The sequence below is a fragment of the Chiloscyllium plagiosum genome, chromosome 21, assembly GCF_004010195.1.
Source record: "Chiloscyllium plagiosum isolate BGI_BamShark_2017 chromosome 21, ASM401019v2, whole genome shotgun sequence".
In the NCBI taxonomy this organism is placed as follows: domain Eukaryota; kingdom Metazoa; phylum Chordata; class Chondrichthyes; order Orectolobiformes; family Hemiscylliidae; genus Chiloscyllium; species Chiloscyllium plagiosum.
In genome coordinates, this window is record NC_057730.1 from 13,325,406 (window position 1) to 13,348,861 (window position 23,456).

Genomic DNA, 23,456 nt, shown 5'->3' on the forward strand with positions numbered 1-23,456 from the left:
CGGAGGAGTGCTTACAAGCTTCACAGGTGGAGGGTTCCAAAGATTCCCAGCCCTTTGAATAAGACAATTTCCCCTCATCTCTATCCAAAGCGCTTGTCCCCTTATCCTGAAACTGCATCCCTGTGTTTTAAATTTCCTGACCAGCAGAGACAATCTCTCAGTATCTGACAAGCACTTTCAGTAACATGTGCATCTCAATGAGATTGCCTTTCAACCTTAAGGGAATATCGTTTACCCAGTCTCACATCACCAGACAGGGACTCCTGCAGTGAACCTTCACTGTACAGCCCACAATGTGGTAAGACTGAAGCAGTTTGCAGAGATCGGGTACAATCCCTATGGCCATAGAGGGAATGAAACTGAGAACGACTAGGTAAAGAGAAAGCTGTAGGGTTAGCAGGAGATGGTGAGAAATAGGGGTGCTTCAGAATTAGTTAGGAATGATTATTCTCCTGTGCTGTGATATATGATTTTTATATTCAGTGGATGTAATGATCCCGAGGAAGCAGGCAGTCGATTAGACAGAGGAGCAGAGCCAGTGCAGTGGAGAGTTAGCCTCTGAACAGTGGTCTGAAGGAAAAGCTTTTTAATGAATGAATGTAATTTGGGGTGGCATCTTGGTCCATCTGCACAGAGATTATGGACCAAAGGCAGCACTGAGCCAGTCAGAGCAGAAACGCCTTCCGTTCAGCCTATGATCTTGATGGTGAGTGAGCTGAATGGAGACATGGGGTTTGCACTGAACCTACAGTCGGGTCACAATGCAGCCATGGGTGAGGCGGTGAGGGTGGGTCAGGTGTTTCTATCCTGGCTGGAATCAGTGAGGCCTGTCGGTTATCCGACACTGACTGAGGACAGGATGACATTCAGCTCTGTCACTGCCCCCTGAACCCCTCGTTTTCTTTCACCTTGTCAAGGCTAAGAGCTGGTTGGCAGGATAGCAGAGCAGACCCAAGTGCATCCTAATAAGAAGGGAAATGGGGATGTTTTGGTCACTTGAAATAACTTCATCAACAAGGACTGTTTCATGTTTTTTGACTGAAGCAGTAAGGCTGTAGTGGACAGGACAGTCCTGGTATAAGGGGTGGCCATATCAGAATCACTGGGCTCCATCGTACACATGTAGAGCGGCCTGGCATATTTTCAGCACGGCTGTGTAGAATAAATGAGGTGCCCAGCCCACCCCCTTATTTGGAAACCAGCAGCACCCCCGCCTCCCCCACCCCCCAACTAATCAAATTATATTTTTGCCCGTTGCTCTTGAGGGCAGGACTTGCTCTTATTGAGTAGCAATAATCCCAGCCTCAGCCAATGTAACCCTCTGCCAGCCTGCGGGGAGGACATAGCTGACATAGAGAGGTGAGCAGAGCAGCTTATGTAAAAGGTACCCCCACCCCACCGAAAAAAGAGCCTTCTTAACCCACCTTGGATACCCCTGTCTGAGGCTGAATATGCAGCCCCTGGCATCCTGACATAACAACTTGTCTGAATATCTGCAGAGATGGGCAATGGGCCTTTATGAGTCAAATTCAGATTAAATTGAATGCTAAATGATAAAGTACACTTAGGATGTAGTGAGAAATCTCTCAATGGTTTTGTTAGAAAGCAGACCGATACTGAGTGAGTGCATGAAATTAATGGAAGAAAGATGGTTTTCAAAGGGCAATTACCAGTGGGCATTGAGGTCAAGAGACTCCTGTTGTGTAACTTGCCAAAAGGCTGAAGCACAAGAAAACGTATCGCTCAATAAGGGAGCACCTGAGGAGAGACCTGTAGCCCTCTGTGGAGCTATTCCAGAGGTTTCTCAAGTCTAAGAGTTTGGGAAGAAAATAATCTGCCACAGATTGTTTCCACCAGGCACTGAATGTGTGACACTCGGGCATAAGTGTAAGACAGTAACAAAAGAGACATTGGCGAATTTAAGGGAAACAGGCCTTACACTTGGAATGCTATTGTTCAGGCAGAGTCTGCAAATGCTCCTCAAAGGTATTTTGAGCAAAACTGTTTTTAACCATAGTTTTCAAAAAGGGACTTCACCGAAGCAAGGGGTGTGACTTTTTTCTGTCCCTGAACGTGGTGAGAAGGGCTAAGGTTGGCTGTAGAGGGGTAGTGGTGCCACATCACTTCAGTGATTGAGTTCAGAGACCTCCTCAACCTGCTGCCAATGTAGATCCTAAATTAATGACCAGTTAAAGGCCTCAATCCAAAAATGGCCGCCTCAGACAGTGGGAATCGTGACTTTTCCCAAACCTGAGCATTGTGATAGCCTGCCTGCTGGGTTGGTGAGTCGAAGGAAAGGAGGAAGGGTGGAGTCTCCATTTGCCCCAATATGGGGACACTGAGGGGGTAATGGGGTTGCCACTGAAAGCCACCCTCACTATGGGGGTGGCTTGGTGTCTCAGTAGATTAGCAGTGCTGCCTCACAGCACCAGGCACATGAATTCAATTCCCGCCTCGAGCGACTGTCTGTGTGGAGCTTGTGCATTCTCCCCATGTCTACATGGGCTTCCTCCGGGTGCTCCGGTTTCCTCCCACAATCCAAAGATGTGCAGGTTAGGTGAATTGGTAATGCCACATTGCCCATAGTGTTAGGTGCATTAGTCAGAGGGAAATGGGTTTGGGTGGGTCACTTTTCAGAGTGTTGGTGTGGACTTGTTGGGCCGAATGGCCTGTTTCCACACAGTAGATAATCTAATCTATATTTGCATCGACAACACCCAAGGTGCCCCTCTTCCCAACTCGTGGCCTACCCCACCCAAAACATCCATAGTGGCAGGTCTTCACGGCTCCTCAGAGTGAACTTTCATCGATGCCCTTCAATCTCCCTGGGACTGGCAACCTTGGATTGGCCAGCAGAGCGGAGCTTCAGTGCTGAGACTCCTTATTGGATGAAAAGCTTTCAGGACGTTCCTTAAGCATTGAATTGATGCTTGATTGGGTGAACTCTGTTGCTGGTAAAGGTGGTCAGTTAATCACCTGCCCCTACACAATGCGCAGAGCAGGAAACCATGACTGTAGAATGGTCACAGCACTGAAGAAGACCATTCACTCACTGTTATTGTGCTAACCCTCTGAGGGCTCAGTTCACTGAATGCCATTATCCACATTCTCTCTGTAATCCCTGTAATCCAATTCCTTCTCTAAAGTCTTGATTGAACTTGCTTCCACTGCACTCTCATGCAGTACATTCCAGCTGCCAACCACTGCATACGTGAAAATGCTCCCCTGTGCATTGACGTTGCTTTCTTTTACCAATTGCCTTAAGTCTGTGTCCTCTATTCTTTATTCTTCCACCCATGGGAACAGTTTCTCCCTATCTACACTGTCCAGACTTCTCATCAGTTGGAAAACTTCTGTCAATCAAATTGTATCATTGTGTGAAGAGAATAAATTTGCAGGACAATGGGGTAAAGGCATGAGGTTGGGCTTAAATCATGATCCATTGAATCCTTGGAAACAGGCCATTTGGCCCTTCAAGTCCACACTGCCTCTCTGAAGAGTGACTCACCCCCTATCCTATCTCTGTAATCCTGCATTTTCCATAGCTAGTCCACCTAACCCACACATCCTTGGATGCTGCAGGCAATTTAGCATGACCAATCGACCTAACCTGCACATCTCTGGACTATGAGAAGAAACTGGAGCACCTGGAGGATACCTACTCAGCCACGGAGAGAATGTGCAAACTCTGCACAGATAATCGCCCGAGGCTGGAATCGAACCCGGGTCCCTGCCACTGTGAGGTAGCAGTTCTAACCACTGAACCACTGTGCTGCCCCAAAACATGCCCTTGTGGTGAATTGGCCTGGTCACAATGGGGGCTGAATGAGCTCTGTTTTGTGCTCTAATCATTCTGTGGTTGTGGGATTTAAAAGGAATCAGTTTGTAGCTTGAGAAAGAAATATTAAAAGGCATGAGAGAGTGAAGAATTGAATGGGACAGTGCAGGTAGCTCACAATGAGCCTGTTACAGGGTTGTAATGTTCCAGGATTCTGCATTGTGGCTTAAGACATTTAACACATTGTGCACATGTTTCACCTCACATTTACTTAATTAACATTGGTTTAATGAGGAATCATCAGAGATTCTTGGATGGGCTTGTTTTTGATGGTGTTCTGGTGTGTTACTGAGACTTAGCAGTAATGTGGCGTTGATCAGTTGGGTAACTGGATCTTCAACTGGAATCTGCTTATTTTCACTGCCATCTTTTATACATGGTGGACTGGGCACACAGTTCAGGACTGGCATTGCCCTTTGACAGGAATTATGTATCAAGAGTGTTCTGTGGTAGCTGTGATTTTGGTTGAACTTTAGAGGCATTTGGATGGGGTATATGAATACGAAGAGTTTGGAGGGATATGGGCCGGGTGCTGGTAGGTGGGACTAGATTGGGTTGGGATATCTGGTCAGCATTGGGTTGGACTGAAGGGTCTGTTTCCATGCTGTACATCTCTATCACTCTATGACTCTAAGAGGTTAGTGTGAGGATAAAATATGCCTATCATCGATTTAATTGGAGGAACGTTCTTTTTCAACACTCTTGGAAGATGTTTGAAAACGTCTGTGGCACGTCACTGAGATTATGGCATTCTTTTGAGGTCCAATGTTTGGCGTCTGTTCTTGCTTTCAGGACCTGGGCGCACCGACGAAGAGCGAAGTGATGATCGCCACCGCCATCGCGAGGAGCGTCTCATCGCCCGCGAGCAGGAGAAGCTTCTGAGGTGAGTTGGCCAGAAATATGGCAGGCGTTCCCAGTGCCAGCACTTTCCCTTGAAATGGGGCCCTACATGTTTGAGTACAACATAGACATAACAGAATCGGGGGGTGGGGGGGAATCTGGCCATTGCCAAAAAGAAGATTCACCACAAACGTCTCAAGGGAATAATGTTCCCCATGGATTTGTTGACTCATATTGTGACATGAACAGAGTACAGGTTCTTTTATAGCATGTAGCTCATCTAAAATGTGATACCTCTCCATTACACATATCCCATCTCATTTAGTTGACAATGCCCCTATTATGTAGCCTCCAACTCTGCTCAGTTCTGTGGCATTACTGACAGCCTGAATCAGACGTTCATGGCGAAAAGTCCCTTCATCAAGACTTAGGCACATAATCCAGTAGTAATCTTGTGCTGAGGGAGCCGTGTACTGTTGGGGAAGGTTATTTTTCAGATGAGACATTAAACCCAGGGCTTAATGTCTGCTTGGGTGGTCCTGCTGAGCAGCAGAAGGTGCCCTGGCCAAGGTTCATTCTCGACCAGCATCACCAAATCATTTATCTTCCTTTCCCTTGTGGGATCTTTCTGTCCAGAAGATTGAGTTTGCTTTAGAAAAGTCTCATTGATTGGGAAGCACCGTGTTTAAACGCTGTATTAGTGTGAGCACTGTCTCTCGTTCATCTCCAGTCAATGTCATGGAGTATCAGCTCATCACACTTTATATAAAAGGAAGTGACTTCGGAAAAGTAAATGTCACAAATTGGTTGAGTTGATGTAATGTCTTGTAGGGATTATAAAGTGACCAGCACAATAATGACCTCAGTCTAAAGTAACAAGTTCTTTTTTTCCTTTTAAGTAACAATCAGGCCCTTTCACTGCCTTGGAAAAGTGTTGTGCTAAACGAAAAGTGCTCTCATTAATTCTGTTACCCGAAGTTCTACAAGTGTTATTATGTTTAAATGATCCAAGACAAACAGTTTGAAAAAGCAACGATATGTACACTGGAGGGATTATTCTTATTACACTTCCCACTGGCTCCCTGGAGGGAATGTTTCCCCTTGGTTATTTTTCTGCCTGTCATCCATCCTGCATGAGTCTGCTCCTTTAAAGACTCCAGGGACAGGGACGAGACACAACAATGTCTTGCTCTGCACCAGCCGCAGTCCATGAGACAGGCTGGGGTTGAGCAGAATGGCAAGGATACAGCTGCACTATCTGAAGCTGGCACAGGTTCAAGATGGCAGAGCTGCTGCAGGAACACAAAGAGCCCCTTTATCGGATTTTCTTTATTTAATCCTGACTTAGCGTAGTTGTTATTTCTTCTCCCCCGGTCTGTCAGCTGAATTACAGTTTGGAACTTATGTTTTTAGATATCCTTTTACATTAACTTCCCCTTTTAAGTTGCCTTTATTAAAATCATTGTATGATATGGTATGAAAAGTTGCAGAATCCTCTAGTATTTTCCAATATAAAAAGGGTAGGGCTTGCTTATAAGTATAGCCAGATCAATAGTCTGGTGCTGAATTGCTCACTTCTATTGCTGCCCTTCTGTTCCAATTATTCCTTTCCAGTTTAATATTTAAGCGTATGAGGCATTTATATAGCATCTTTCCGAACCTTAGGGCATTCCAATGAAGTAACATTTGAAGTGCAGCGATTGGTGTAACAAAGGAAGAATGACAGCCAATTTGCTCCCAACAGGCTCTCACCAACAGTGATCAGGTGTGATAGTAATCAGGTATTCCTGTGCTCCTGATGTTGGTTGAGGAGTAGATTTGGATTGGTGAACACAGTTCTTCCTTGAATCCTTGAGATCTTTCTGAGGGGGCAGAGAAAATGTCAGTTTCAATGCCTCACTTTCAAGACAGGCAGAGTAGCACTCCGTCAGTACTGCACTGGAATGTCAGCGTGGATTTTGTACACAAGTTACTGGAGTGGGACTTGAACCCAAATCTTTCTCAATCAGAGGTGAGACTACTGTCCAAACTTGGGCCAAACCTGGCACTTTAAACGGGCAAACCTGCATATTATGAATGTTTTTGAATTGGTCACGTGTTGTCACCCAGTCTTGGGTCATGGCACGGTTGGCTGGAGCCCGCTTGGGAATGGGCACTTGATGATGATCTCCTGCTGTCAGTGAATTCATGACGTTACACACCAGGGCAATCACAACTGGGCACCATGCATTGTGGAAGCCTTGTCAGAACAGGCGTGTTGGATTACGTTATCTGCTGCAGCCCAGCAGCTGGAGAGTATGAATAGGATGAATGAGGAATGCTGATAGGATACAGATTATCTCTCTCTCTCTGTGACATTGAACAATGGCGAGCATTCAAAAAAGTTTTGAACATTGAATCCACTCCACAGTGACCATTAATCTGTCAGCAACTTCCCACCCTGTGCAATTATTGGAATTGTTTATTTGGAAGTTTTCGAACCAAAGACTGATGAATGTTAATATTAAATATGAGCAGCAATTGCGTTCCATGGCATTGAGTACACAAGTGAAAATTGCTTCTATATTTTGGAAATTTTGCCAACTCCTTTTGAAGTGACAAATTGTAGGGACACTGCTTTGCGATGCTAGTGAAAGCTCTCCTACCACATGAGTTTGTTGGGAGATTGTGCACAACTGCAGGCAGTGCCACTTCAGGATTTGGCTCAAGTGGAAATCACTATCCCTTGCAATAGAGAAGGCAGCTCCCTAATAGTGTCTGAGTCTGTGTGTACATGCATATGTGCATGTGTGTTTGTGTGCATGCATCTGTGCATGTCTGTGTGTGCATGCGTCTGTGCATGTGTGTGTGCGCTTCTGTCCCTGACTGTGCCTTTCTGTTTGCATGTCTGTACATGTGCATGGGTCTCCACACACATATCTGTGTGCATTTCATTGAATGTGTGTTTGTGTCCTGTGCATGTGTGTGTGTGTGCATCTCTGCATGTGTGTGTGTGTCTCTGCGTGTGTATGTGTGCATCTCTGCATGTGTGTGGGTGTGTCTCTGCATGTGTGTGGGTGTATGATGTGTGCATGTTTCTGTGTGTGTGTGAGATGTGTATGTGTGTGTCTCTGCGTGTGTGTGTGTGTCTGTGCATGTGTGTGGTATGTGTGTGGTTGTGTGTGTGTGTGTGTCTGCGCGCGTGTGGTTGTGGGTGTGTTGTGTGTCTCTGCATGTGTGTTTGTGTTTGCACATCTACCAGAGCAACAAAGCTCTCAAGAAACGTGTTCCCAATTGCAATCAGCAAGCTCAGGCATCAGGTACACCAATGGAGGACTGCTTGGGGTGGAAGTAGGGGTGTGGCTGTGGAACCTACCTGAACAATTACACCTCTAACTTCCCTGTGCAATTTAAGAGTCTTTCTGTTCCTCCCTATGTGACTTCAGTGTATCTCTGTTTCCGATATTTAGCTTCTGCTTGCTGCCTCTCCCCAGCATGCATCTGGGTAGCTTAAAGTCAAGGGGGATAGAGACGCTGCCAGCACTGGCAACTGGCTGTGCTCCATTCTGCTGGTTAATTGATAACATTCCAAACTTGACCTTGTAGCTGATGGAAACTGAATCCTGCAGCTCTGGTTCACTCTGTTCTGCCTGTTCCATCTTATGGAAAAAAAAAGCTTTTAGCTTTCACTTAGAAACACAGAACAATGGCAGTGGGCATGTCGGGGGATTTGCCTTTAGAGAGGAAAGAATTTTTTTTTTGAAAAGAAGATATCTTTTTATGGCCTTCTTTTCATTTGTCTGTGTTGAAAGGTTTCTGAAACAACTAACTAAAGACCCTGGTATTGGCTGATCTCCTGTGAAGTTATTTGTTTGCCTTTTGTTAGTGTGTAGCCCAGAGTGTGTATGTGCAGGGAGACAGGGCCTATTCACTGCTTTCCACTGAGGTGCAGGACTGTTACACTGTTAAGTGATTTATGCTTTTCTGCTTCCACAGATAAGTTGCAGATGAAAGCTAAAGGTGTTTGTTCTACAAAGTGCTTTCAAATTCCACTCTCCCAGCTCCCTTACAATACTTTAGAAAATACAAACTTCGATGCATGTACTGAAAAGATAACATGGCAAGGCCTGTGAACCTGAGTGTTTCCATTTTAAACCAGACAAGTGTGCAAGTTGCCATAAAGGTCAGGACATTTTAGAAATCTGTCCCTCGGCATCCTGTTTACTCCCCCGCTATTTCTTGTACTGAACAGCGAAGGCACTGGGGCGTATTTGGTTATGAGAGCTTCCCGGTCATGCCTTGCTGCCTCCAAATGCAGTCTTTGCGTTTTTAGTCTTCATTTCAAATGAGGCAAGTGGACACACAGTGGGGAAGCAAGGTGCCTCACCCCTCCTTGAGCTGCCAATGGTTTTCTTTAAAGAGCCTCAGAAAGATAAAGAAAATCAGAAGGTCTTACCTTTCCATTCCAATCCATGTGTTGCAGTATACAGTGCTTCAGGTTCTTTGCCTATCTCCCTTCCTCTCCTCCCAGACCACTGAGAAAATATTCTCCTTGAGATATGACTCAATTATAGCTTTTATTCTGGTTGTGCTTGAATGAAAGGTATTCAAATTCCTCTAATATATACCAGAGCAACAAGTCAATGTTGCACTAATATCTGACATGCCCTGCAGTCAGCTTTGCAATAGCCATGACAGGTTCACAGATCTCCTGGATGACATTAATGTCCATAAGCAGCTCCCTCTGCTTTCTTTCCCCTTGGCTACAGAAAACCACCTCAGCAGTAAAACGTATATGCATTTTCCAAATGAAAGCGCAAGGATTATAAGCAGAATACGTCACGATTGTTTTGCGACGGATGGATTTCACTAAATTTCCTCTGGGACTTTTGATCATAACTCATTCATCGCCTTGTCAGCTGTAAATTTATGCTATCAGCCTCTCTCGGTAATTAAAGCCACGATACAAAGCATTGCCATTTTACAACCTCTGTGCATCATGTTTTTGCGGGGACTTTTACACGTACGTAGGTGTTCTAACAGAATGCAGCAGCTTATTTCTTTGAGTCAACCTGTTTAATCCTAAATTGGCTATTTTCTTCTCCAAACGCAGAGAGAGTAAGGAGTTGGCGGATTTTGCCCGGTTACATCCTCCAGGCTGCAGCGCTGGTAGTCTGAACTCGAACCTGATGGTTATGGGAGGGCCGGCTCTGGCTGGAGCTGGTCGCTGGTCTACTGACCCCACCTCACACTTAGCATCTCATCCGTGGCTTCCTCGGACTGGGAGTCCCTCCATGTGGCTGACAGGTCATCCGTACGGTCAGTACAGCTGTGGAAATGGAAATGTCTCATGAATTTTGTTGCTGGTTGAGAAATTGGAATAGGACTTAACCTAGAATATGCAGCACAGGAACAGGCCATTCAGCCCAACTGGTCCATGTGTCAGCACTTACACTCTGCAAGGTTCATTATCTAACCCTATCCACAACACTTTCAGTCCTTCGTTTGCTTCTCGTTGCAGGTGTCTCTGACGGGTGCCTCAGATTGTCCAACGTTCACTTTCCCATCACTCCCTGGGTAAAGATGTTCCTCCTCCATTTGTTAGAAGATATATTTGTGATGATCAGATATTCATGACCCCCTCATTGTCGGTCACCCACAAGCAGAAACACCTTCTCAATGCCTATTCCCTTGAAGCCATTCGTAATGTGAAATGCTGCTTTGTAGACGAGAGGGTTCCAGTCTGTTCTGTCATTAGTCACTCTGTGTGAACAGTGAACAGTGAACAGTGTGAAATGGCGGATAGCAAATGGCGGACAGCAAGTTGGAAGCTCCATATCCCATCTTTCTTTTCAGTGGAAATGATCTGGCTAGAATCACCCATTTTATGTTATCCTACAAAGTTAAGATTGACCTCCAAATATTGTATCCACGATCAGTAACTTGCTGCGAATGTGCAGGTTGGAAGCGGCACTTGAATAAGAAAAAAGCGTATAGTAGAACAATCGCACAAGCATACACACCGACCACCCCCCTCCCAAACATTCCAACCAACCTGTTCAGAGAAGCCACTACACAATTCTGAGCAGGTAGGATTTGAACCTGAGCCTCCTGGCTCAGAGGCAGGGACACTACCACTGCTGCACAAGAGTCCCATATATATGTACAGACCTAAAACGACTGAAACTCATAAACTCTCCAGATGTTGCCAGTGAGACATCAAGCAGAAGCTTTAACTCTCAGTCACTATGGTGATGCTTCTTGACTTCCCTCACTCACTCACATGTGGTTGATTCATGGTCTGGGCCCTGCTGGAGCTAATAGCCTAGACCCTTGGAGCCTGAGTAGCTCAGTCAGTAGTAATTCAGACTTCTAAGCTGAGGGTCCAGGGTTCAAGTCCCATGGCTATGTGCTGTTTTGGGCTCAGTTTGCTGAAAATGACAATTATCTGATGTGATAATGTCCTTACCTCTGAGCCACGAGGTCTAGATTCACGTCCATCCTGCTCCAAAGGTGTTTACTAACATTTCCAAGTTGGTTGATTAGGAAATATCCATCCGGCTGGATCTGATGGTTAAAGCTGGAATGTTCACCCACATAAAGCTGTCCCAGGTAAAACCACAGACCAGTAAAGGTAACTAGGGATGGATTAGAGATACTGGCTCAGCCACATGCCCACATTGACAGCCGCATCCCATGAATGAAGGAATTAAAACTTACCACACCTGAGCTGTTCGGTCTAATGGCCGTAAAAACATCACCTTTCATAGGGGGATAATTTTCCACTGACAGTTGAACTGAACTTGCTGATGTTCATTGGTAAGAGTAGCTGTGTACAACTCCAATGTGACACCCTCCCCAGCCAATCCTACCTTCCCCAGCCAATCCTACCCTCCCCAGCCAATCCTATCTCACACTGATTCCTGGCCTCATTCCTGTTGAGCCTGTTTTCAGCTCAGTGAACCGGAGCGTTGTCTTTCTCACTGTTATTCCATTTGATTGCACTTTAATAAGCATTACTTCATCATTAGTGACACTTTAGTAAATGGAATGAGATACGAATATTTCAGACCGTCTTCACGGCCGTGCTGTTCTTTTGCTTCCTGCAGGTCTGACTCATCCATCTTTACACCAAGGAATGCCTCCTGGCTTTCACCCCAGTATTCCCGGCTCAATCCCCTCAACGTACCAGTTTGCAAGAGACCCGCAGTCTGGCCAGCTGGTGGTGATCCCGACAGAACATTTACCACACTTTGGTATGTGAGAAGGGAAAGGGCCAGACAGTGTGTGTATATCAACCTACAATGCTCTAGCTCCCTGTTGTTGGGCAATGTCAGAAATGATCTGAAGTGATGGCTGATTGATGCAGTAAGTGTTGATATTGGCCAGTTCAGACAGTGACGACTTACTGCAGGACTCAGATGGGTATGCAGCATCTGAAAAGGGCAGCTTGGGTATGAAGGTACAAATCTAGATCTAAGCAGGAAGCAGACGGCCTTGCTGCAGTTGCTAGGGAAGCACTGAGTATTGGAATGTAACTGTTGGACTGTGTTATCTGAAGGCCAGGGTTAAGGACACACATTAGCTCAGTGTCCACTGCTGTTGGGTTGGAGAGAGCCGAGCAGTGAGAGTGCTATTCAGTGGAGGATGGTGATGATGAATCCACATGGCAATCCCTGTGCCTATGTAAGAGCTTCAAGTGATCTGTCAACATTGTGGGGGTGGGGGCTTTGTCTATCTCCGTTATCGATAGGCCAACTAGCCACTATCCAGCTTGGGAGGGGAGTGGGGACTGACTGTTAGAATGGTATCTTTGGGATTGAGTCGGTTCTAAAACATAACAAAGAACTGCAAATGCTGGAAATTTGAGACAATAATATAAAATTGCTGGAGAAACTCAGCAGGTCTGGCAGCACCTGTGGAGAGAAAGCAGGGTTAACGGTTCGAGTCGGGTGACCCTTCTTCAGAACTGTGTTCAGCATTGTGAGGAAGGGGACTCTGGGAATGTTGTCTCTGCTTTTTCCCCATCAGATCCTGCAAGACCTGCCAAGTTTCTCCCGAGGTTTCTGATTTTGGTTTGAAATGGCGTGGCTGGGTTTGGAGATACAGAACAAAAGCGAACTCTCTGCCGCAAACAGAAAAATCCTGCAGCTGGCCAGGTCGGTCGGAATCCCAGAGAGACCACAGCTTGGCTCAGCATTGATCGGGGATCGGGGCTTTTCCCACAGGGCTCTGTAGGCACTGTGTTCTGAACTAGAAAACGTATCAGTGAGATGTTGGGCTGATGTCTGGTCCTGAGTCTGGGAGCAGATTTTCAGAGTACTCCAGCACTCTGCTGACTGTTCGAGTATTTAATTGCTCCCCTCCGCTGTATGCCTTTGAGAATATAAACTGTGTGTGTTCCCCCCCCCAATAACATGACTATCTTTCATTGAAGAAGCTGTCTCTGTGTACAGAGTGTGTACAGTGTTTAGTTCTGCTGCTGATGGTGATGGCTGTGTGTATTTCTGCAGCAGAGTTAATGGAGCGGCCGCTGTGGCCTTCGATGTACCCGCCGACAGGGAGCTCCCTGCAACATGCTCACCAACTCCAGTTACTGTCCCAGCAGCAACTCCTGCGGCAGCATGAGCTCTACATGCTGCAGCAACAGGCAGCCCACGCCATGGAGATCCAACGCAATGCACAGCTCGTGGTGAGTTCACTCAGTAACCTCGAACCCCTCCACTTCCTCACTCCTTCACTGACCCACTCAGCCACTGAGCCCTGGTTCACAGTTTCTTCAATTGCAGGAGCATCTGAGCATTTATCGCTGCTACCTGTGTCCTAAACACGCACACACACACAAGCACAGGCATACACACAGACACAGGAACACATGCACACACAGACATACATACAGATATATATATATATATATATATACACACAGACATGCACACGTATAAACAGATACTCACGCACATACAGACAAATCTATATGCACACACACACACTTATAGACAGACATACACGCACAGACACACACACACAGACATATATATAGACAAATATATACACACATATATACAAACACACATACAGGTAGACATACACATAAACACGAGTGCATACACAAATGCACACAGACAGACAGACAACACACAGGCGCACAGATACATACAGAGGCACAAGCACACACGCACACACAATCCACACATAGGTCACATGACTCTCAGTCCACATCGAAATGATGAGAAATCGGAGAGGTTGACGGATTCAGAGTTCCCTCCAAAGGCTCCCTAATAACGAACAAGGTTAGCAGAGCTGGGGAGTCAGGTGGTCAATCTTGTGAGCTGATTTAAGAAGCTGTTTTCAGCTCCAGAAGTTGTAAGAGTGACCCAAGGCAGGCAGTTGGAATCTTAGTGCCAAAGCACCTGAAATCCATCCCCCCTAAACCTCTCCACATCTCTGTCTACCTTCTTTGTCATCACCCTCAGTGCCAAATCCTGGTGAAGAGCGTATTTCTAACTGCGTGAAAGATGCTTTAAACTGTACGTTGTTCTTGTTGAAATTCAGACTTAGCCAGCATGCTACCAGAAGGAACCCATTCCTGGCGATTATTTCTACTTGGTTGTAGCCTGGGCTGTGTTAGCCCTGTGGGGGTTCTGCTGGTTGCCTGTCAGGAAGGTGGCAGAAGCAGTTGGCACAGACCAATGCCATTATTTGGCGAAGGAATGGGAATGGGAATGGGAATGGGAAAGTTGTTGGATTTACGATGGCAGGCCCTCCTCGGTTCATTGCTTTATGAAAGTGAGGCATCAAGACCAAGAGAAGGTGAAAGAGGGCAACAGTGATGGAGGGGGCTTGTGGGAAAACTAGTTTATCTTCTGATCGATCCATCCACTCATATTTGTGAAATTCAGGCCCTGACTTGAGTTTGGAATGGTTGCACACAGCATCCGAAATTCTGAAGGGAATAAGACAGGGGTGCAGAAGTTAGCCATTCAGCCCACTGAGACTGTTCTGTCATTCAGTGAGATCACGGCTGATCTGACGATCCTCAAACCCATTTTCCTGCCTTTCACCCTCGATTCCCTTCCTGATTGAAAACTCATCTATGTCGACAAAATTGCTGCACTAACACCAAAGGTTTATTAAACGAATGCATGCGCTTCATATTTCACAACCTCCGGATGTTTCAAACACTTTATAACTCATTTTTTAAAGTGTTTTTGTGGTGTTGGAAAGGTATGAGATAATTCAAGCCCAGCAGAGTCTCCCAAACAGGAATGTGATAATAATCCCTTCATCTGTTTGAATTGAACGATCAATAGGGACCATGATAACAGCAAGACATCCGGGTTGTCCCTGGAGTAACGTTGTGGAACCACTCCCTCAGTTTCACACTGGAATTTGTACTGAAGTTCCTGGGTTACAAAGTGAACCCCTGACTTTCAGTTTGTGAGGTGAACGTGCTACCTGTTGAGCGAGCTAAAGCTGCCACCTCCAGCGGCTGTGCACACACACACAAGTCTTTATGTCATCCTCCTCAGCCTTGCTTTCAGCACTCCTCCATAATTGTCGCTGCAAAATTAACAGCGCCAAAGGATCATTAGGATATAGTTAACATATATTGGTGCAGCTTTCGCTATTAATAATTTTGGATTGCTCCATTTTCCCTGTGCCATTTCAGCAGTTGGATTAAAGTAATGCTGATTGGAATTTGCTGAGAATGTTGGTGCTAATGCCCTGCCAACTGGTATGTATTGCTAATTGCAGGTGTTGATATGCTGCACTTAGAGTCATAGAGACAAACAAGACGGAAACAGACCCTTTGGTTCAACTCATCCATGCTGACCAAATATTCTAAAACCTAGTCCCATTTGCCAGTACTTAGCCCATATCCCTCTAAATGCTTCCTATTCATATACCCATCCAGATGCCTTTTAAATGTTGTAATTGTACCAGCCTCCACCATTTCCTCTGGCAGCTCATTCCATACACTCACTACCCTCTGCATGAAAAAGGTGCTCCTTAGGTCTCTTTTAAATCTTAAACCTAAGCTCTCTAGTTTTGGCCTCTCCTACCTGAGGGAAAAGACCTTGTCTCTTTACCCTACCCTTGCTCCTCATGATTTTATAAACGTCTATAAGGTCACCCCTCAGCCTCTTACACTCCAGGGAATACTGCCCCAGCCTGTCAGCCTCTCCCTGTAGCTTAAACCCTCCAACCCTGGCAACATCCTTATAAATCTTTTCTGAACCCTTTCAAGTTTCACAACATCCTTCCAATAGGAAGGTGACCAGAATTGCATGTAGTACTCCAATAATGGCCGAACCAATGTTCTGTACAGCTGCAATGTGACCTCCCAACTCCTTTTCTCTTCAAAAGGGGACACGGTAGACTATCTGGATGTGACAAATGCTATACATACAGGGGGTGGGTAGCATGGTCAGACACCATTTTCTGGTACAAACCTGAAATATTTGCACATACGTTTATAAGCTCTACTAGCCAGGAAAGTCTCCCCTGTAGAGTTTGCCATGTAGAGTACAGATATTGCTGTACTTTGTAAAAGATGTTTTTGTAGAACTTAGTTTGATAATCTGGTGCCTGTTGCCAGCCCTGATCCAAAATGGCCGACACTGGTGACCAGAACACTTGTACAATCCCCAACGCTGTTTCATTCTGAGTAAAAATGGCCGAATGCAAATGGGGAGGGAATGTGTTCACTGTGTGCTGCCCTTTTATGTTTCCAACAGGAAAGACTAAAAGCGAACGAGCAGAGGAATGAGATGGAAGATAAAGTGTGTAAGAGAAGCTCTGAGGGAGGCAAGCACGGCCTGGTGACCTCCTCGACGGGGATATTACAGAAACGGCACTCATCGCATTCGCCAGTGCCTTCCACCTCCTACCACAAGACGAGCACGCCCCCTCCCTCAGCACATACCTCGTCGCCCAGACTGAAACTGAAATCTGACGTGAGAGTGGAGATGGAGGATCCATTACCCCCCCAGCCTTATCACTCGCCATCTCCAGCCTCCCATCCACCAAGCCCTCCACATGGCTCCCCACCTCCAGCCCCAGCCTTACCCCAGAAAGTGGAAGCATCCGAAGAGTCTGAGAAGAAAAGCTTGGAGAAAGATGCTTCTGCTCCTTTTCAAGCCCTGTTTCCTGGTAAGGAGTTGCACTGAAGCAGTGAGATTTACAGTCGCAGACAATGGCAGTGAAATCACTGCAGTTCAAAATGGCAGTGAGGAAATGAGAGACTGAACCGGGTCACTGCAGACATGATATCAGTTAGGCCGCCCGCTGCAATAAGTATTGCATGCTTTCAACAAATTTCTAAGGTTCCCAGTGATCTGGACGAGACCTAGTCTTGTTTCTGCTTGAGGCCTTCCTCTCCCTCACGTTGAGCCTACCTCCTTCTCTCGAGTGTCAGGTCCCTGACTCTTTGTTTCGATGGGTTGCCATCATAAGCTGGTGATGGAATACCTGGATAGCCTGAAGCAGCCCCGAGCCAAGTAAATGTGAACATTGTTTCTGAAATTCTCTGGTTCAGTTGACATTAACCAGTGCGTGTCTCAGTCTGTGTTCTTCAGTTCAGAAGCCGGGGCGGGTGGTTGTCTGTTTGAATAAATCGTTGTTCCTTTTCTTATTTGTTAAGGATTTTGATTTGTATTGCGACATTAGGTTTCCTGATCAGTCATCATGAAAGCCAGATGTGATCACAGCTAACACTTGGTCCTGTTTGACATGATAAATGATATAAGTTACAAAACGGGGGGAAAGTGCTTTTAAGGTCGTACTGGGATCTCTGTGTTGTGTGCAGAATTTTAGCACATGACTTCATTTCTAAGACCACTGACATCTTGGTATTCACATATAAAGTGTGCTTCATGTATAGGATGTGGTCTAACAGCTTCTACCAGAGAAGCCAGGATTTATCTGATTTGGCAATTAGTTTCACTTGTGAGCTAACTGTTGTTTCTCTCCGTATTTGACAGAGATTCCTCAAGGATATTCTTACCGCTCCCTCCCAACTTCTTTTGGCAGCCATTACCCCTACCTCCTGCAGCCTACTGCTGCATCTGATGCTGATGACTTGGCACCTGACGTACCACTGCCAGAGGCCTCCGAGCCCAGGCCCTGCTCTATCGCCCCATCCTCGCCCGATGTCAAGCCGATACACTTGCACCCCCCATCAGTGCAAGAGGACATGGCTGCAGAACCAATTGAGATCAAAGTGCAGTGTGAAGATCTGATTGAACTGGAGGGCAGCAAGGGCCTATGCGATCGACACCTCGAGGGGCAGAGTAAACCAGGGCCATTTGGTGGAGAAATGACTGATGAGCCAACTGACCTGACCACAGAACACAAGGCTTCATCAACCATAGAGAGCCAGGAAGACCACCAGAACTGTCAGTCACCTTACCAGACAGTAGCTTGCACTCCTGAGGAAGAGGCCAAAGGGGAACTGCAACAAGTGCAGGCCAGCTCTCCTCTCGGTGACTATCAAACTGCAATGACACATTCGGAGGTGGACAGTTCAAAACCAGAGGAATTGCCAGAGCACACTGATCACTATTTTAAAACTGAGCAAGTGGACACTGAGAGCAACATTGAAGAGACATTACACACCGCACCTTTGAATACGACGGAGCAGTTTGAGCTGCATTTCCAGATTCCTGAGGAACACACACCGGAGATAAAGCTGGACGATCCAATGGCTGGCATGAATGCTCTGGTAGCTGCTGTCGAGCTTCCCCAAACCTGCTCCTTACCTGTTGAGACAACCATGCCTTCGGACTTCAGCACAGCGGACAGCTCCTCCCTCATTGGCATTGCGCTGCTGAGCGAGATTGCTGAACTCGAACTAGAACGCCGCAGGTCAAGTGGCGTCAATAAACGTAAGTAACCTTTCCTTTCCTGCTTCTTCCATCCCTGACTCCAGGGAATTTCTGCTTGTCCGGGAATGTTAATGCTGAGTAACAGTAAATGAAGTGAGAGGTCTCAGGTCAGGTCCAGAACAACTAAGTAGAGTTTAAGTATCTCTCTACTCTGTCTCAACAACATAAAAACTAGGAGTAGCAGTAGGCCATTCAGCCCTTCGAGCATGCTCTGCCATTCAGTACGACCATGGCTGACAATCCAACTCAGTCCCATGTTCCCACTTTCTCCCTAATTTGCTTCTTTTTGCCTAAAGAACTAGATCTTAACTCTGTCTTGAAAACATTCAATGTTTTGTCTCAGCCTCTTTCTGTGGCAGAGCATCCAACAGGCTCACTCCACTCTCTGGTGAAGACATTTCTCCTCCTGAGTAGTCTATCCCATAACATTAGATTGTGATCCTGGTTCTAGACTCCATCAGGAACATCCTTCCGGCATTTATCTTATAAGTTCTGTGAGAACTTTATAGATTACTTTGAGATCCTCCCCCACAGCCTCATTTGCATCTTAGCTCTGATCTCAGTAGATACCCCTCCGTTCCCACCCCCCACTTCTGCAGTATTGTGACCATTCTCATCCCTCACGTCAGCCCTGCTGTATCTTTCTCTAAGTGTGATAGGCAGCATAATGCAAACTTTGGGAACTGCTTGCTTTCCACTCAGTCCACTACAGTCACCATAGCGGCAGGATTTTTAAAAATCATTTCTGTACAGATTTACACTGTAAACCTGCGGCAAACTGTCAAAAAGCTTTAAAAATCCTTTTTCCTAGAATTCCAACGGAAAATAAGATTAAGGAAACAGCACAGAATCTTGCAATAAGAACACAAAGGGTGCCATTTGAGGTCAACCATTGTATGGATCAAAAGACCCTGCAATCAAAAATACTCTGTGCACAAGAGTCCATTCTGATATGTGATATAATTAATTCTGATAGAAATATTTACATTTGATCAGATTTCAATGGAACGGGATGATAGAGAATTAAAATCTAGTTAGAATGATTGCATTCGAGATTGGAAGGCTTCTGCTCTTTCTGCTGACTAGAAACTGGTGAGGGAAAATGAGAGAGGTCAGTCTTCAACTCCTGAACAAAACCAATTGCTGTGTCCCCCTGCTTTGATTGGCAATGGGAGAGAAACCACAAGGTTGGCCAAACTGGGAACTCAAAACAGTTACACTGAGGAGAGGCGCCATCGGGTTGGAGATGAAAGCCCAGTATTCCCAACCAGGGAGTGTAGCTTTGCATCTGGCTAATGTTCTGCCTAATCCAAGGGCTGCTTGACTCGGTCACAGAGTGCCAGGAGTCGGAAAAAGTATCCGCAGCCAGAATTAATTAGCATGAAGATATGCCAAAAGAAATATAAATAGAACCCTTCTTCTTTTCCATGCATCCATCCAAATCCACACTAGTTTGGCCACCAAGTTGTTGTTGCAAAATTTGAAGCCAATTATGACCCTTCTGGGGATCTTCAAAATGAAACCTCCTAAACCATATGTTCTTTCATGGAAATTTTTTGTGACATTTTTACAAAGGAAATAAATGATTTGAGGACTGTGTGGCTTCCTGTGAATGGATTCTTACTGCCCAATGTACACAGCAGCTTTTTCACATTGCTTTGCTAAGGCTCATTGATGCATTAACCTTGCCTTGTGTGTGAATTGTATTTTGGAAAATAACCCACCATCCTGAACAACTACTCAGAAGGGCATTATGAAGCTAAAGAGGGTTCAGAAGAGGTGTACCAGCCTGTTGCTGGAAGGCTTGAGTTATAAAGAAAGGCTGGACAGGCTGAGACTTTTTTCACTGGAACGTAGGAGATTGAGAGGGAACCTGTTAGAAGTTTATAAAATAATAAGGAGTATACATAGAGTTAATGGTAGTTGTGTTTTCCCTAGTGGGGGGGGGGGGGGGGGAGGATTTAAAGACTAGGGGTCACATTTTGGAGGTGAGAGGTGAGAGATGTAAAAAAGACATGAGGGGAAAATTTTTTAAACAGAGGTTCATGTGTGGAATGAAATTCTAGAGGAAGTGGGAGATGCAGGCACAATTACAACGTTTATGTACGTGAAAAGGAAAGGTTTGGAGGGATATGGGTCAGGAGCAGGCCAGTGCGACTAGTTTAGTTTGGAATTATGTTCGGCATGGACTGGTTGGACCGGAGGATTTGTTTCGGTGCTATATGATTCTATGACAATGACTATGACTCTATGAAGCTGAGAGTCATGCCTGTGAGATATTCAAAGGTCTTGTCAAGAAGTCAAGATGTGCTTTTAAAAATCACATCTTGATGAGCAGGAAAGGATCATTTATTTTGTCCTCTTCCATTTCTGTAATTTTTTCTCCCATATCCCCTTTGTAAATACCATCATGAGGAGACTAATGTAGTCATCGTAATCCCAGAGGACCATGGGGCTGCCCTCTCATTAGACAGTGAAGGCCACTACACTTAAGGTCTGGGGTGAGACTGAGAAGCAGGACTTTCGTGGTGATGGTGGGAATAGAACAGGAGTTGAAGCTGTGTTGTTGGCATCAGCCTGTATTGCCAACCAGTCATCTAGCTGGTTGCAATAAGAACACAAAGGATTCCATTTGAGGTCAACCATTGTTGGTTGATAGGAGCTAACCAACCCCTTATGAGGAAACCATTAGTGAGTGAAAAAAACTTATTCCAAGTGAACATTTTTGTCATCTCTCGAAGTGTCCTTTTGCACTGGTTGGATTTCTCAGATGGTGACAGGAGACCGGATTTTGAATAAATTAGAAGCTCTTTCACATAAATCTCTAGACAGTTGACATACAGTGACCCATTAGTAAAATGGTGCCTTGTGGGTCATAGGCCTGTTTGTTTTTGTCAAGTGTGCAGTTGACATTTCTTTAGAACAGACAGGGAGAGTTCAGAAAAGTTGGCTGCATTTCAACTGTGTGATGTTGCCAAACATTTGAATGACAATGAAGGTATGAACATTCAAGTATCATCATCTGTTGACAGAATTTAGCTTTAACAGAGTTCAGACAGTCTGAAGTTACACTTTAGTGACCAGTTCATGGAGAAAGATCTGATTGGAGCATTGAAGCCAAAAAAAAACTCACTGTTACTCTGAAAAACATGCTGAGTTATAAACTTGATATAAACTATGCCCTGTTTTAGATCCTTACAGTAAGTTCATTATGGTACTATTTCCCGTTAACTTAAAGTTTATTTAACTTATTTTTGGCCTGTAGGCTTCACTGGGTGTGGTTGATACTTATTACCATTACCAGTCATAGGTTGTCCTGAACTTTAGGAGCTTGCTATTACACTTCAGTTGGGGGTGGGGGGGTGATGTTAAGAGGCAACCACATTACTGTGGAGTCCACAGAGGTCCAACAAGGCAGGGAGTGCAAATTTTCTACCCTACAGTTCATCAATGAATCAGCTTTTGTTTTAGTTTCTGTGATCCAGTTGTTTATTACTGAATACCAGCTGTTAATTTAATGGGCGGGGGGAAGCGGCAATGGCTTAGTGGTGTTATCACTGGACTGTTATTCCAGAGACATAGGTAATGTTCTGGGAATCCAGGTTCAAATTCCACCATGGCAGATTGAATTTGAATTCAATAAAAATATGGAATTAGAAGTCTGATGACCCTTAAGGCCATCACCTGATGATGACCATGAAACTATTGTCGATTGTTTGGAAAACCCATCTGGTTCTCTGATGTCCTTTAGAGAAGGAACCTGCCATCTTTACCTGGTCTGGCCTATGTATGACTCCAGACCTACAGCAATACAAAACTGCCCTCTGGGAAATTAGGGTCAGGCAATAAATGCTGGCATAGCCAACGACACCCTCATCCTGTGAATGAATAAAAAAAATTAAACCTTGATCCAAATTCACAAAGTGCCCTGGCAGAACTTCAACTCTCAGTCTTGGTCGGCCTAAGCCTATCGATCATCCACATTTGTAACACCATACTGACCGGGAAAGACCGAGGAGAGAATCATGTATTCTGTGTCAATTTTTGGTGACAGTATCCCTCGCCAGGGAAGAAGTGACTTTTTAAACTTATATTTTGTTTGAAGGGCTGGAAGGTGGAGGGAGTCACTTGGATTTGGAAAGCCTCCTTGTTGCTAGCACCCAGGCGCTCATGATGGACTCCATGCCTTCGATGAGCACTGAAATGTTTGAAGACACAAAGAATGGCCCGGTGATGATAAGGCTTCCTCGTGAGCTCAATCCCAACAAGAGGTACAGCTGGATGCAGAAGAAGGATGAGCCTGTGAGTATATTTGAATTAAAAAGAAGAGTTGCCTTGGGTTACTTATCATTAAGAGAAACATCAATACTGCCCAACCTAGGTCATGGAAAGATTTATGCATTTATGTACCACTTATCGTAATACAGCCAATGATAGACTTGTATCGTAGTAAAGGCTTCTAACTTGGAACCAGTTTGCTCCCATAAATAGTATTGTGATCATGATTAGATGATCCATTTTGTTTATTGGTCAAGCGATCGGTATTTACCAGCACAAATCCTCTTAGAAATAGAAATGTGAGTTCTTCAATTGGAGTAGGTAGGTATTATCTACATGTTACCTGAAAGGTGGCACTTGTGAGAGCGCCAGTCTGGATTTTGTGGTCAAGTACCCAAAGTGGGACTTGAACCTACAGACTTCTTACTTCAAGACGAAAATGCTGCCACAGATGCCTTCTCTAATTATAGACAAGAGCACAGAGCCTAGAACCATTAAAATGTCTGATTGAAATCATGTCCCATTCCATGTGCACTCCACCTGAAAGTGAGTCCTTGGCTCATTGTCTGCTGATGCACTTACTGAGCTGTTACCCCAGAGTTTTTGTCAGTGCTAGTTTGCTGTTACTTTCC

The 23,456-nt window shown here is 45.3% G+C and overlaps 1 protein-coding gene across 10 annotated transcripts in view; it reads left to right on the forward strand.

The window, feature by feature from the left end:
- The window catches only part of tnrc18 (trinucleotide repeat containing 18), a 179,187-nt gene that overhangs the window by 87,819 nt on the left and 67,912 nt on the right, over positions 1–23,456 (forward strand). For all 10 annotated transcript variants that reach the window (XM_043711267.1, XM_043711266.1, XM_043711269.1 and 7 more), the window contains 7 exons: positions 4,631–4,721; positions 9,771–9,976; positions 11,767–11,913; positions 13,171–13,349; positions 16,399–16,813; positions 17,644–18,546; positions 22,652–22,848. In XM_043711267.1, the coding sequence (XP_043567202.1) occupies positions 4,631–4,721; positions 9,771–9,976; positions 11,767–11,913; positions 13,171–13,349; positions 16,399–16,813; positions 17,644–18,546; positions 22,652–22,848 (2,138 nt within the window). The remainder of the gene's footprint in view (positions 1–4,630; positions 4,722–9,770; positions 9,977–11,766; positions 11,914–13,170; positions 13,350–16,398; positions 16,814–17,643; positions 18,547–22,651; positions 22,849–23,456) is intronic.